The 17,228-nt window shown below is 44.2% G+C and overlaps 1 protein-coding gene across 1 annotated transcript in view; it reads left to right on the plus strand.

The window, feature by feature from the left end:
• The window catches only part of LOC134579301 (cathepsin D-like), a 33,856-nt gene extending 30,691 nt beyond the window's left edge, over nt 1–3,165 (plus strand). The window contains exons 8-9 of the mRNA XM_063438546.1: nt 2,276–2,374; nt 2,615–3,165. Coding sequence (XP_063294616.1) covers nt 2,276–2,374; nt 2,615–2,776 — 261 coding nt within the window. The 3' untranslated portion in view covers nt 2,777–3,165. The remainder of the gene's footprint in view (nt 1–2,275; nt 2,375–2,614) is intronic.
• Nucleotides 3,166–17,228: the final 14,063 nt, after the last annotated feature.

Raw genomic sequence — 17,228 nt, forward strand, 5'->3', positions numbered from 1 at the left:
GCATAATGTAGTGGTTCTGGTGTCTATAGCCTGTGCCTGTAGGCTTTTTAATGTAAACACACTGTCTTTTCAGATAAAAGACACTTTGTGAAGACTGGCGTTGGCCCATATGGCAGAGCATATGGGCGGGGCATTGTGATGTCACATGGTGGGCAGGACATATGAATGAATGCAGTGTGTGTATATGAGTGCAGTGTGTGTATATGAGTGCAGTGTGTGTGTATGAGTGCAGTGTGTGTGTGTATGAATGCAGTGTGTGTGTATAAATGCAGTGTGTGTATATGAGTGCAGTGTGTATGTATGAATGCAGGGTGTGTGTATAAATGCAGTGTGTGTATGAGTGCAGTGTGTGTGTGTGTGTGATGCAGAGTGTGATGGAGAGCCTTGGTGGGGGGTGGGCATTTTTATTATTATTTTTTAAATTATTATTTTAACATTATTATTTTTTTTTTATTATTATTTTTTTTTATTATTAATATTTTATTACATTTTTATTTATTTTTTTCGTCCCCCCTCCCTGCTTGATACATGGCATGGATGGGGGGCTCTCACTCCCTGGTGGTCCAGTGGCATTGGCAGTTCAGTGGAGGGGGGCTGGCAGAGAGCGCTTACCTCTCCTGCAGCTCCTGTCAGCTCCCTTCTCCTCCGCGCCGGTCCGGTCAGCTTCCTCTGCAAGTCCCAGTGTAAGTCTCGTGGCCGTGCTCTGACCCCGCGGCTCTCGCGAGACTTACACTGGGAGCTGACAGGGGAGCTGACCGGACCGGCGCGGAGGAGAAGGGAGCTGAGAGGAGCTGCAGGAGAGGTAAGTAAGAGCTCTCTGCCAGCCCCCCTCCTACACAGCCCCCTGTCTGTATTATGGCCTCTATGAGGATGTGTTGATTGGCCAGATTGGCCTATGGAAAATCATTGGATTGGCTGAGATAGTCAATTCTGTTTATGTCAGCCAATCATGCGGATCATGGCGGCACCAGAGCCGTCAAAGCCAGTGCCGGCAGACCCGCAAGGTGCTGAAATAAAGGTACGATTTAACCCTATTTAAGGGGGGCGCCAGTGGTTTGGCCCTGTGCTTTAAGAGACACACAAACCTCTTCTTGGTAAATCACAAACACACTTTATTCTGGTTCATATATAGCAATTTTACAAATAACACATAAACAACAGCGACCAATTCAGATTAGCACAGCAATTGTCGAGCATGGGAACTAACCCCCAATGCTTTCCAATATGGAGCCATTGGATTGGCTGAGATCATCATCATTGATGATCTCAGCCAGGGAGGAATGGCAGCCGTTTCAAGACTGTCGAGGGCTAAAGGTAAGTAATAACTCTTTAAAGGGAAACTCCAGTGCCAGGAAAATGACCCTCCCCTCCCACCCCCCAATCCCCAGTTGCTGAAGGGGTGAAAACCCCTTCAGTGACTTACCAGAGGCAGCGACAGGTCCCACGTCGCTGCTTCCTCCTCCCCCGCCGCTCCTACTTCTGCTTACGTCGGCCGGTGGGCGAGACTGATCTCGCCCGCCGGCCGAGGAGACCTAATGCGCATGCGCGGCAATGCCGCGCATGCGCATTAGCGCACCCCATAGGAAAGCATTGAAAATGAATTTCAATGCTTCCCTATGGGGAATAGAGCGACGCTGGAGGTCCTCACACAGCGTGAGGACGTCCAGCGACGCTCTAGCACAGAAAACCTGTGCTAAGGACCAGGAAGTTCCCTCTAGTGGCTGTCTAATAGACAGCCACTAGGGGAGGACTTAACCCTGCAAGGTAATTATTGCAGTTTTAAAAAAACTGCAATAATTACACTTGCAGGGTTAAGGGTAGTGGGAGTTGGCACCCAGACCACTCAAATGAGCAGAAGTGGTCTGGGTGCCTGGAGTGTCCCTTTAATTTGTTAGTTATGGTGGGGACAATACTTTACTGTTAGATGTAAAAGTAGTCCTAACTTCAGAGTTGTCCTTTAACTGTTTGCAAAGTGTTTTCATTAACTTTTCGTTCTTTTCTTTGTGTTGAATTTGCTAATAGGGTTTATTCACTGAAGTGAGAAATCAAAGTGAATTTCATGTTTAAGGACAAAGTAGCTAAATTGGACGCATAGCTGACTGAATTTTTCCACTTGTCCTAAAATTTGAAATTCACTTTGAATGACCCTACAAGTGTCCGATGGCTCAGTTAGAGTGTTGATTACTCCTCCTCGGAAGGATTGTGATCACGATTCTGTTCTCTCAGACAGATGTGTCTAGAACAAGCTTAGACATGTATTTTTGCTCTCTTGCAGTATATGGTTCCATGTGAAAAGGTCTCATCTCTACCTGTCATAAATTTGAAAATTGGAGGACAGACATATTCTCTAACTGGTGAACAGTATGTGCTTAAGGTAAGCTTTGGAAAAATGAGGCAGAAGGAGAATTATTTTGTGTAATAACAGGGAAGAGGAGACATGAGTGGGTATAGTGTTTTTAAAAAAAAAAGTGTTTCACTAATAAGAGGGAAGTGAATGATAGGTGAATGTTTGCATAAATCTAAGGTCAGATTGCTGTTGCATGAGAGCAGATGTTTGTGTACGGAGGAAAATAATGTTGATTCCAGGAATCTGACTTTTGCTGTTTTGTTCTAGGTATCTCAAGGTGGCCACACCATATGTGTGAGTGGTTTCATGGGTCTTAATATCCCACCTCCTGCTGGCCCCCTCTGGATTCTTGGAGACGTTTTCATTGGCCAGTATTATACCGTTTTTGACCGCTCTAATGACCGTGTAGGTTTTGCAAAAGCCAAGTGATCCCAGCAAGCCTTGTAAAAACCTTGAGAAGGTCTCCCTCCTGACTACCGCAATCCCAATCCTTCCAGCTCAATGCACAGCATTGTGTACCTGCAGGGCGCTTTGGCAATGCCTTGCTAGAAAAATTAGTACCTGTGTCACAGTGCCCAGTAGGCATCAGAACGTGATACAATGATACATGAATTTAGAATTATTGCACATGAACAATCAACTACTCACTTGCCAGATGGAACATTGACTCCTTATCTTCCTTTAAATACATTATATGGACTCTCAGCCACAGATTATTGAATAACACTGAAAGTCTCTAACTGCTGGACTCTATAACTTTATTGGCTGGCTAATGATATGTGATTTTTAATACTGAATAAATGGACTACGCAAAACTACCTGCAATGTAAAATAAATAAAATTTTAATTGAAATCAAAGAAAGTGTATTATTTAACATTGTAATATTGGTCAGCCCTTGGATAGCCTCCATTTAGTGGTTTTATCGCAACAAAAAATTATATGTACAAAGTTACTCATTAAAATGCTACTAGGACATGTGCTGCTGGTAAGGAAGCAGTAACTCCTTCACCCCATAATTTAGTTCCAGAAATCATGAATCCAAGTTATAATTACAGTACCATGGAAATAAAGAAATGAATAAAAATAATAAAATGCTAAAATTGTAAAAAAAAAAAAAAAAAAAAAAGTGTTCTTGCTTTTTTCTTGATTGAGCAGGGTTCTCAAAGAACCAGCCTGAAGGCCATGGAGAGACCTCCTAGATACTAGACTTGTGCATTCGGTTTCAATCATGATTTGTCTGAATTTTGAGTGATTTGGTCTCGTTTCTGAACTCCAAAATGTCCACTGGACGTATCAGCAAACAAAACAACTGGTCATTGTTTTGTTTTTTTGTGATTTGTAGTTTAATAATGCAAACTATTTCCCCACTGGCGCTGCTAGTAGCCAGTGGGCAACCTCAGTGGCGTGAGGGTTAATTATGTGGCAGCTGGCCAGTACACTGACAAATTGCAGTTTGTCAGAACCTAAAAAATGTTCTTGGGAGACAAAATAATCTGGACGAACTGAATGTCCTTCCTCTGCACAATTACTTTATTATGGTTGAGGAGTCTGAACGGATGTGAAGCAGTATTTTCCTGTGCTCCGTCACCATGCTCCTGCCAGCCTCACATGTAAAGTTTCGGCATTCTATGAGCTGGAACTTCGATGATGGCACTGGTAGGTGTTCACAGCGCAGGGAAGCAGTCTCCATTGAAAGTTATGCCACACATGAAGTGTTAAGGCAGAGTTTACGATGTACATATGTTTGTATGGGAGGGTGTATTGGGTTTTGTAGTGGTGTGTGTCTGTGTTTATGGGGTTGTGTAGCTGTCTGTGTTTATTTTTACGGGGTTGTGTAGCTGTCTGTGTTTGTTTTTATGGGCTTGTGTAGCTGTGTGTGTCTGTTTACTGGGTTGTGTAGCTGTTTGTGTTTATGGCGTTGCATAGCTGTCGGTGTTTGTGTTTATGGGGTTGTGTAGCTGTGTGTGTCTGTTTATGGGGTTGTGTAGCTATCTGTATTTATAAGGTTGTGTAGCTGTGTGTCTGTGTTTATGGGGTTGTGTAGCTGTCTGTGTTTATGGGGTTGTGTAGCTGTGTGTGTCTGTGTTTACGGGGTTGTGTAGCTGTGTGTGTTTGTGGCGCTGCGTAGCTGTCTGTGTCTGTTTATGGGGTTGTGTTGCTGTCTGTATTTATAAGGTTCTGTAGTTGTGTGTGTCTGTGTTAATAGGGTTGTGTAGCTGTCTATGTTAATAGGGTTGTGTAGCTGTGTGTATCTGTGTTTATGGAAGTATGGATTTGTGTTTAATCACGGATCTGTGACCTCCATGTGAGTTGATGATTTGGCCAGTGGCTCCAGGTAATTCTTCCAGCATTGCAGCTGAGACTGTTATCCCATAAACCCTCACAGCTGAGGATTATGGGATATGTGGTTTACCCCCAATAACAGTCATTTTACAGCTGAGATAATGGGATAAATGGTTTACGCCCAAGAACAGTCATTTTACAGCTAAGGATTAAGGGATACGTGGTTTACCCCCAATAACAGTCCTTTTACAGCCGGGGACTACGGGATATGTGGTTTACCCCCAAGAACAGTCATTTTACAGCTGGAGGTTATGGGATAAGTGGTTTACCCCCAAGCTGAGACCAAAATTAACCTCTTTGGCATCAACTCAACTCCCCGTGTTTAGAGGAGGAGAAATGCTGCCCATGACCCCAAGAACACTATCACCACCATCAAATATGGGGGTGGAAACATTTTGCTTTGGGGGTGTTTTTCTGCTAAGGGGACAGGACAACTGCACTGCACCAAAGGGACAATGAACGGGGCCATAGAAAATCCATAAAAAAAATCTGTGGAGGGAGCTGAAGGTTTCAGTTGCCAAACGTCAGTCTCAAAACCTTAATGACTTGGAGAAGATCTGCAAAGAGGAGTGGGACAAAATCCCTCCTGAGATGTGTGCAAACCTGGTGGCCAACTACAAGAAACGTCTGACCTCTGTGATTGCCAACAAGAGATTTGCCACCAAGTGCGAAGTCGAAGGGGTCATATACTTATTTCACTCATTGACATTCAAATCAATTTATAACTTTTTTGACATGCGTTTTTCAGGATTTTTTTGTAATTCTGTCTTTCACTGTTACAATACACCTACAATTAAAATTATAGACTGATTGTTTCTTTGTCAGTGGGCAAATGTTCAAAATCAGCAGGGGATCAAATACTTTTTTTTTCTCACTGTATTGGGTAAGTGGTTTGCCCTTAAGAACAGTCCTTTTACAGCTGGGGATTATGGGATGTGTTTTTTTTTTTATTATTTATAAAATATTTTACCAGGATGGATACATTGAGATTTCTCTAGTTTTTAAGTATGTCCTGGGTCCACAAATCATTGCATTGTTACAGTTAGTGTACAATAAAATACAAAAACAATATTAGTACACATTATATACAAAATGTAACATAGAACAGGTAAGAAATATATAATCAACCATGACAGGTGTACTCTGTTTTGAGATATGTAGAGAGGGATCTCTTTAAAGACTTTAGACCTGAGGAAGATTTGAAAGGTCGTTCCATAATTGTGGTGCGCTGTAGCCGCTTTCTTTTTGTATTGAGGTAGACTAAATAAAGTGCTGGTACTGGATCGGAGGTTATAGGAGGTGGGTACAACATTCTGCTCAGGTAGGTGAAGAGCTTCCCAGACAAGCTCTTAAACACAAGGCTGGAAAGATGAAACATAGAATGTGACGGCAGATAAGAACCATTCAGCCCATCTAGTCTGCCCACATTTCAAAATACTTTCATTAGTCCCTGGCCTTATTTTATAGTTAGGATAGCCTTATCCCTATCCCTATGAAGGGTGTGTGTGTGTATTCCAGCGACAGCCAGTTTAGTTCTTTTAGCATCTCACACTGGTGGGTCATGTAAATACAATGTATTAAGTTTATTAAGATGGGTTTGCAGTGCAGGGGCAACAGCATTACCCCCAAGAACAGTCATTTTACAGCTGGGAATTATGGGACAAGTGGTTTACCTTCAAGAGCAATCATTTTATTCCTCTGTAAACCAGTAACACCTGAAGTGCACACGTAATCCGCTTACACATAGCTTAGTTAGTGAACTGATATGTTTGGCGCTCAGCAGAGCCACGGTGGGCATAGGTAGAGTTAGACCGCCTTGCAGGTCTCCAGAGAGGACCACTTACCTGACTGACGTGATTGGTTCCTTAGCTGGGCAGATATGACGTAATAACATTCCTCCTGACACTCTAAGGGAGCTGCTCGGATTTAAGCAGAGCTCTCAACCTGTTCCAGCCTGCTCTCCACTAGACGCTAGTTCAGGCACCCTCTCACAGCTAAATGTAGAGGAGAGTGATTTGAAGAGTTATTTACTAAAGTAAAAATTCAATGTGAATTTCAAGTTTAAGGCCAGCATAGCTGAAGTTAAATAATTTGACCCGTTCAGCTATTTTGACCTTAAATTTGAAGTCTCACTTTGAATAGTCCTGTAATGTTATGTATAGTGTCTATAGTTCAACGTTTGTGTCTGTTAGTGTTTCACAGAATGTATGGCTCTGTGAGTATCTATGAAGGGTGTCTGGAGAAGACCTGTGCACTAATCTCTTTAAACTGTGTGGGACGAATCAAATGCCTGTAAATATATTGACAAACAAATCAATTCATCTAACACATCCCAAAATAATTGATTGTTCAAGACAGCCAAAAAGGGATTTGTGCACTAGTCTAATCTGGACTATATGACTGGCCTGTGTGTTAAAAGGGGTCTTTTGACAATGCACAGAGCATCTAACACACACAGCATAACAAACCAGTACAAACACATCTCTAACACACTGTGACGGACACCTCCGCCAACGGATGCTCCTAGCGCTGCTCAAGGACCATCAGCACCGCACCAGACACCATAAGTACCGCAGACTCCACGAACCGCCGTAGCTTGGTTGGGATCTCGCAGTCTCCTCCAAGAGAGTATAGCTGGATCTCTCCTCCAAGAGAGTATAGCTGGATCTCTCCTCCAAGAGTATAGCTGGATCTCTCCTCCAAGAGTATAGCTGGATCTCTCCTCCAAGAGAGTATAGCTGGATCTCTCCTCCAAGAGAGTATAGCTGGATCTCTCCTCCAAGAGAGTATAGCTGGGTCTCTCCTCCAAGAGAGTATAGCTGGATCTCTCCTCCAAGAGAGTATAGCTGGATCTCTCCTCCAAGAGAGTATAGCTGAGGCTCTCCTCCAAGAGAGTATAGCTGGATCTCTCCTCCAAGAGAGTATAGCTGGATCTCTCCTCCAAGAGAGTATAGCTGGATCTCTCCTCCAAGAGAGTATAGCTGGATCTCTCCTCCAAGAGGGTATAGCTGGATCTCTCCTCCAAGAGAGTATAGCTGGGTCTCTCCTCCAAGAGAGTATAGCTGGGTCTCTCCTCCAAGAGAGTATAGCTGGGTCTCTCCTCCAAGAGTATAGCTGGATCTCTCCTCCAAGAGAGTATAGCTGGATCTCTCCTCCAAGAGAGTATAGCTGGATCTCTCCTCCAAGAAAGTATAGCTGGATCTCTCCTCCAAGAGGGTATAGCTGGATCTCTCCTCCAAGAGAGTATAGCTGGATCTCTCCTCCAAGAGGGTATAGCTGGATCTCTCCTCCAAGAGAGTATAGCTGGATCTCTCCTCCAAGAGAGTATAGCTGGATCTCTCCTCCAAGAGAGTATAGCTGGATCTCTCCTCCAAGAGAGTATAGCTGGATCTCTCCTCCAAGAGAGTATAGCTGAGGCTCTCCTCCAAGAGAGTATAGCTGGATCTCTCCTCCAAGAGAGTATAGCTGGATCTCTCCTCCAAGAGAGTATAGCTGGGTCTCTCCTCCAAGAGTATAGCTGGATCTCTCCTCCAAGAGAGTATAGCTGGATCTCTCCTCCAAGAGAGTATAGCTGGATCTCTCCTCCAAGAAAGTATAGCTGGATCTCTCCTCCAAGAGGGTATAGCTGAGGCTCTCCTCCAAGAGTATAGCTGGATCTCTCCTCCAAGAGAGTATAGCTGGATCTCTCCTCCAAGAGAGTATAGCTGGATCTCTCCTCCAAGAGAGTATAGCTGGATCTCTCCTCCAAGAGAGTATAGCTGGATCTCTCCTCCAAGAGAGTATAGCTGGATCTCTCCTCCAAGAGAGTATAGCTGGATCTCTCCTCCAAGAGAGTATAGCTGGATCTCTCCTCCAAGAGAGTATAGCTGGATCTCTCCTCCAAGAGAGTATAGCTGGATCTCTCCTCCAAGAGAGTATAGCTGGATCTCTCCTCCAAGAGAGTATAGCTGGATCTCTCCTCCAAGAGAGTATAGCTGGATCTCTCCTCCAAGAAAGTATAGCTGGATCTCTCCTCCAAGAGGGTATAGCTGGGTCTCTCCTCCAAGAGAGTATAGCTGGGTCTCTCCTCCAAGAGAGTATAGCTGGGTCTCTCCTCCAAGAGTATAGCTGGATCTCTCCTCCAAGAGAGTATAGCTGGATCTCTCCTCCAAGAGAGTATAGCTGGATCTCTCCTCCAAGAAAGTATAGCTGGATCTCTCCTCCAAGAGGGTATAGCTGGATCTCTCCTCCAAGAGAGTATAGCTGGATCTCTCCTCCAAGAGGGTATAGCTGGATCTCTCCTCCAAGAGAGTATAGCTGGATCTCTCCTCCAAGAGAGTATAGCTGGATCTCTCCTCCAAGAGAGTATAGCTGGATCTCTCCTCCAAGAGAGTATAGCTGGATCTCTCCTCCAAGAGAGTATAGCTGAGGCTCTCCTCCAAGAGAGTATAGCTGGATCTCTCCTCCAAGAGAGTATAGCTGGATCTCTCCTCCAAGAGAGTATAGCTGGGTCTCTCCTCCAAGAGTATAGCTGGATCTCTCCTCCAAGAGAGTATAGCTGGATCTCTCCTCCAAGAGAGTATAGCTGGATCTCTCCTCCAAGAAAGTATAGCTGGATCTCTCCTCCAAGAGGGTATAGCTGAGGCTCTCCTCCAAGAGTATAGCTGGATCTCTCCTCCAAGAGAGTATAGCTGGATCTCTCCTCCAAGAGAGTATAGCTGGATCTCTCCTCCAAGAGAGTATAGCTGGATCTCTCCTCCAAGAGAGTATAGCTGGATCTCTCCTCCAAGAGAGTATAGCTGGATCTCTCCTCCAAGAGAGTATAGCTGGATCTCTCCTCCAAGAGAGTATAGCTGGATCTCTCCTCCAAGAGAGTATAGCTGGATCTCTCCTCCAAGAGAGTATAGCTGGATCTCTCCTCCAAGAGAGTATAGCTGGATCTCTCCTCCAAGAGAGTATAGCTGGATCTCTCCTCCAAGAGAGTATAGCTGGATCTCTCCTCCAAGAAAGTATAGCTGGATCTCTCCTCCAAGAGGGTATAGCTGGATCTCTCCTCCAAGAGAGTATAGCTGGATCTCTCCTCCAAGAGGGTATAGCTGGATCTCTCCTCCAAGAGAGTATAGCTGGATCTCTCCTCCAAGAGAGTATAGCTGGATCTCTCCTCCAAGAGAGTATAGCTGGATCTCTCCTCCAAGAGAGTATAGCTGGATCTCTCCTCCAAGAGAGTATAGCTGAGGCTCTCCTCCAAGAGAGTATAGCTGGATCTCTCCTCCAAGAGAGTATAGCTGGATCTCTCCTCCAAGAGAGTATAGCTGGGTCTCTCCTCCAAGAGTATAGCTGGATCTCTCCTCCAAGAGAGTATAGCTGGATCTCTCCTCCAAGAGAGTATAGCTGGATCTCTCCTCCAAGAAAGTATAGCTGGATCTCTCCTCCAAGAGGGTATAGCTGAGGCTCTCCTCCAAGAGTATAGCTGGATCTCTCCTCCAAGAGAGTATAGCTGGATCTCTCCTCCAAGAGAGTATAGCTGGATCTCTCCTCCAAGAGAGTATAGCTGGATCTCTCCTCCAAGAGAGTATAGCTGGATCTCTCCTCCAAGAGAGTATAGCTGGATCTCTCCTCCAAGAGAGTATAGCTGGATCTCTCCTCCAAGAGAGTATAGCTGGATCTCTCCTCCAAGAGAGTATAGCTGGATCTCTCCTCCAAGAGAGTATAGCTGGATCTCTCCTCCAAGAGAGTATAGCTGGATCTCTCCTCCAAGAGAGTATAGCTGGATCTCTCCTCCAAGAAAGTATAGCTGGATCTCTCCTCCAAGAGGGTATAGCTGAGGCTCTCCTCCAAGAGTATAGCTGGATCTCTCCTCCAAGAGAGTATAGCTGGATCTCTCCTCCAAGAGAGTATAGCTGGGTCTCTCCTCCAAGAGTATAGCTGGATCTCTCCTCCAAGAGAGTATAGCTGGATCTCTCCTCCAAGAGAGTATAGCTGGATCTCTCCTCCAAGAGAGTATAGCTGGATCTCTCCTCCAAGAGAGTATAGCTGGATCTCTCCTCCAAGAAAGTATAGCTGGATCTCTCCTCCAAGAGGGTATAGCTGAGGCTCTCCTCCAAGAGTATAGCTGGATCTCTCCTCCAAGAGAGTATAGCTGGGTCTCTCCTCCAAGAGTATAGCTGGATCTCTCCTCCAAGAGAGTATAGCTGGATCTCTCCTCCAAGAGAGTATAGCTGGATCTCTCCTCCAAGAGAGTATAGCTGGATCTCTCCTCCAAGAGAGTATAGCTGGATCTCTCCTCCAAGAAAGTATAGCTGGATCTCTCCTCCAAGAGGGTATAGCTGAGGCTCTCCTCCAAGAGGGTATAGCTGAGGCATCTCCTCCAAGAGGGTATAGCCTGGCGGCCCTGGGGGGCCCGGACTGCTCTGGCAGTCCTGGGCCCCACGTTCCCTCTCTGCACACATAGATAGCGAATATCGCTATCTATGTTTGCAGCCACGGGCCCCTGGCTTCCCTGTTACCGCAGAGGGGGCCCAGGCAGCACACAGCCTCTTCTCTTCTCCTCTCTGCTAATAACTTTCCATGACCCGGTTGCCATGGAAACGCTCCATGGGTCTCGCGAGAGTTATTGGAGGAGAGAAGAGGCTGTGTGCTGCCTGGGCCCCCTCTGCGGTAACAGGGAGCCGGGGGGCCCCCACCGGACCACCAGGGATGGAATCTCCCACCTCCCTGGACAAAGGTAAGCAAGGAGGGGGGAGAAACAATTGAATTATTTTTTTTTTTGTTAGTTCCTCCCCCTCCCCCAGATTGCACATTTACACACACACTACATACACTGACACAACACACACACACAAACACACACTACATACACACTGACACAACACACACACACACGACATGCACTGACACAACACACACACTAAATACACTGACACAACACACACACTACATACACTTACACAACACACACACACACACTAACACACACACACTGCATACACTGACACAACACACACACACTACATACACTGACACAACACACACACTGCATACACTGACACAACACACACACACTATATACACTAACACAACACACACTGCATACACTAACACAACACACACTCTGCATACGCTGACACAACACACACACTATATACACTAACACAACACACACTGCATACACTAACACAACACACACTCTGCATACACTGACACAACACACACACTGCATACACTAACACAACACACACACACACTGCATACACTAACACAACACACACTCTGCATACACTAACAACACACACTCTGCATACACTGACAAAACACACACTGCATACACTAATACAACACACACTGCATACGCTAACACACACACTGCATACACTAACACACACACTGCATACACTAATACAAAACACACTGCAGACACTAACACACACACTGCATACACTAACACACACACTGCATACATTAACACAACACACATACTGCATACACTAACACAACACACACACTGCATACACTAACACACACAGTGCATACACGAATACACTAATACAATACACACACTGCATTCACTAATACAACATGCACTCTGCATACACTACACACTCACCACATCCACTATACTGACACACACTCTGCATTCGCTACACAGTAACACACTCTGCATTCACTACACTAACACACACTCTGCATCCGCTACACACTAACACACACTCTGCATTCACTACACATTAACACTCTGCATTCACTACACTAACACACACTCTGCATCCGCTACACATTAACACACTATCTGCATTCACTACACATTAACACACTCTCTGCATTCACTACACTAACACACTCTCTGCATTCACTACACATTAACACACACTCTGCATTCACTACAAATTTACACACACACTACATTCATTACACTGACACACTCTGCATTCATTACACCCTAACACACACTCTGCATTTATTACACACTAACACACTCTCTGCATTTATTACACACTAACACACACTCTGCATTCACTAAACTATGCACACACTCTGGATTCCATATACTAACACACACTCTGCATTCACTACACTAGCATACACTCTGCATTAACTGTACACACAGTATCCACTACACAAACATCCTGTATTCACAGTACACACACTACATCCACCACAAATTGAAACACTCTGCATTCACTATACACAGACACTGTGTCTAATACACACACTACATCCACTAGACACTGCATCCACTAAACACATTTCATCTAGTACATACAAATCCTACATCAACTACACAAACACACACTACATCACTGTACTCACACTACATCCACTACTCAAACACTCTCTGCATTCACTACACATTAACACTCTGCATTCACTACACTAACACACACTCTGCATCCGCTACACACTAACACATCCTCTGCATTCACTACACATTAACACACTGCATTCACTAACACACACACACACACTGCATACACTAACACAACACACATACTGCATACACTAACACAACACACATACTGCATACACTAACACAACACACACACTGCATACACTAATACAACACTTGCACTGCATACACTAACACACATAGTGCATACACTAATACAATACACACACTGCATTCACTAATACAACACACACTCTGCATCCGCTACACACTAACACACTCTCTGCATTCACTACACATTAACACACACTCTGCATTCACTACACATTTACACACTCTGCATTCACTGCACTAACACACACACACACTACATTCATTACACTGACACACTCTGCATTCATTACACACTAACACACACTCTGCATTCATTACACACTAACACACACTCTGCATTCACTAAACTATGTACACACTCTGTATTCACTATACTGACACACACTCTGCATTCTCTACACTAACATACACTCTGCACCAACTGTACACACAGCATCCGCTACACAAACATCCTGTATTCACAGTACACACACTACATCCACCACAAATTGAAACACTCTGCATTCACTATACACAGACACGTATAGCTTAGGCATCTCCTCCAAGAGGATATAGCTGAGGCATCTCCTCCAAGAGGGTATAGCTGAGGCATCTCCTCCAAGAGGGTATAGCTGAGGCATCTCCTCCAAGAGGGTATAGCTGAGGCATCTCCTCCAAGAGGGTATAGCTGAGGCATCTCCTCCCAGAGGGTATAGCTGAGGCATCTCCTCCCAGAGAGTATAGATGAGGCTCTCCCCCAAGAAAGTATAGCTGGGGCTCTCCTCCAAGACAGTATAGCTGGGGCTCTCCTCCAAGACAGTATAGCTGGGGCTCTCCTCCAAGACAGTATAGCTGGGACTCTCCTCCAAGACAGTATAGCTGGGACTCTCCTCCAAGACAGTATAGCTGGGACTCTCCTCCAAGACAGTATAGCTGGGACTCTCCTCCAAGACAGTATAGCTGGGACTCCCATCCAAGAAAGTATAGCTGAGGCTCTCCTCCAAGAGAGTAGAGCTGGGACTCCCCTGCAAGAGAGTATAGCTGAGGCTCTCCTCCAAGAGAGTAGAGCTGGGACTCCCCTCCAAGAGTATAGCTGAAGAGAGCTCTTACAAGAGCTATCAGTGATATAGCTGTTATAACTGTTCCCTACAACAAGGGAAAAGGCTACAAGTTCAGGGTAAGAAGAAGAAGAAGATCTGATTTATTGAATGCAAGGGGCATTTCTTTTATACAGTTTTCCCTACAAGGTTACCACCCACGTGGACCTTGTTGGGCACCGAAAACACAAACGGAACAACGAATAGTTTACAATCACACAGTTAAACACTCCCATTCATTACTGTAAAAGTCCTCCACTCGGCTTGGGAGATAATTGAGTTAATTGCTGTATCAACTTAATTATCTCCAAGCGAAAAATATACTTTTTACACAACTTATATAACTCCAAAATTATACATTCAATCCCAATAAAAGATAGCAAACCAGTACAAACACATCTCTAACACACACAGCTTAACAAACACATCTCTAACACACACAGCTTAACAAACACACCTCTAACACACACAGCTTAACAAACACACCTCTAACACACACAGCTTAACAAACACACCTCTAACACACACAGCATAACAAACACATCTCTAACACACACAGCTTAACAAACACACCTCTAACACACACAGCTTAACAAACACACCTCTAACACACACAGCTTAACAAACACACCTCTAACACACACAGCATAACAAACACACCTCTAACACGCACAGCTTAACAAACACACCTCTAACACACACAGCATAACAAACACACCTCTAACACACACAGCTTAACAAACACACCTCTAACACACACAGCATAACAAACACACCTCTAACACACACAGCATAACAAACACACCTCTAACACACACAGCATAACAAACACACATCTAACACACACAGCATAACAAACACACCTCTAACACACACAGCATAACAAACATACCTCTAACACACACAGCTTAACAAACACACCTCTAACACACACAGCATAACAAACACACCTCTAACACACACAGCATAACAAACACACCTCTAACACACACAGCTTAACAAACACACCTCTAACACACACAGCTTAACAAACACACCTCTAACACACACAGCATAACAAACACACCTCTAACACACACAGCTTAACAAACACGCCTCTAACACACACAGCTTAACAAACACACCTCTAACACACACAGCATAACAAACACACCTCTAACACACACAGCATAACAAACACACCTCTAACACACACAGCATAACAAACACACCTCTAACACACACAGCATAACAAACACACCTCTATCACACACAGCTTAACAAACACACCTCTAACACACACAGCATAACAAACACACCTCTAACACACACAGCATAACAAACACACCTCTAACACACACAGCATAACAAACACACCTCTAACACACACAGCATAACAAACACATCTCTAACACACACAGCATAACAAACACACCTCTAACACGCACTGCTTAACAAACACACCTCTAACACACACAGCATAACAAACATATCTCTAACACACACAGCATAACAAACACACCTCTAACACACACAGCTTAACAAACACACCTCTAACACACACAGCTTAACAAACACACCTCTAACACACACAGCATAACAAACACACCTCTAACACACACAGCTTAACAAACACGCCTCTAACACACACAGCTTAACAAACACACCTCTAACACACACAGCATAACAAACACACCTCTAACACACACAGCATAACAAACACACCTCTAACACACACAGCATAACAAACACACCTCTAACACACACAGCATAACAAACACACCTCTATCACACACAGCTTAACAAACACACCTCTAACACACACAGCATAACAAACACACCTCTAACACACACAGCATAACAAACACACCTCTAACACACACAGCATAACAAACACATCTCTAACACACACAGCATAACAAACACACCTCTAACACGCACTGCTTAACAAACACACCTCTAACACACACAGCATAACAAACATATCTCTAACACACACACAGCATAACAAACACACCTCTAACACACACAGCATAACAAACACACCTCTAACACACACAGCATAACAAACACACCTCTAACACACACCACATAACAAACACACCTCTAACACACACAGCATAACAAACACATCTCTAACACACACAGCATAACAAACACATCTCTAACACACACAGCTTAACAAACACACCTCTAACACACACAGCATAACAAACACACCTCTAACACACACAGCATAACAAACACACCTCTAACACACACCGCATAACAAACACATCTCTAACACACACAGCATAACAAACACATCTCTAACACACACAGCATAACAAACACATATCTAACACACACAGCTTAACAAACACACCTCTAACACACACAGCATAACAAACACACCTCTAACACACACAGCATAACAAACACATCTCTAACACACACAGCATAACAAACACATCTCTAACACACACAGCATAACAAACACACCTCTAACACACACAGCATAACAAACACACCTCTAACACACACAGCATAACAAACACACCTCTAACACACACCGCATAACAAACACACCTCTAACACACACAGCTTAACAAACACACCTCTAACACACACAGCATAACAAACACACCTCTAACACACACAGCATAACAAACACATCTCTAACACACACAGCATAACAAACACATCTCTAACACACACAGCATAACAAACACATCTCTAACACACACAGCATAACAAACACATATCTAACACACACAGCTTAACAAACACACCTCTAACACACACAGCATAACAAACACACCTCTAACACACACAGCATAACAAACACACCTCTAACACACACCGCATAACAAACACACCTCTAACACACACAGCTTAACAAACACACCTCTAACACACACAGCATAACAAACACACCTCTAACACACACAGCATAACAAACACATCTCTAACACACACAGCATAACAAACACATCTCTAACACACACAGCATAACAAACACATCTC

Source organism: Pelobates fuscus, chromosome 12 (genome assembly GCF_036172605.1).
Source record: "Pelobates fuscus isolate aPelFus1 chromosome 12, aPelFus1.pri, whole genome shotgun sequence".
Taxonomy (NCBI): domain Eukaryota; kingdom Metazoa; phylum Chordata; class Amphibia; order Anura; family Pelobatidae; genus Pelobates; species Pelobates fuscus.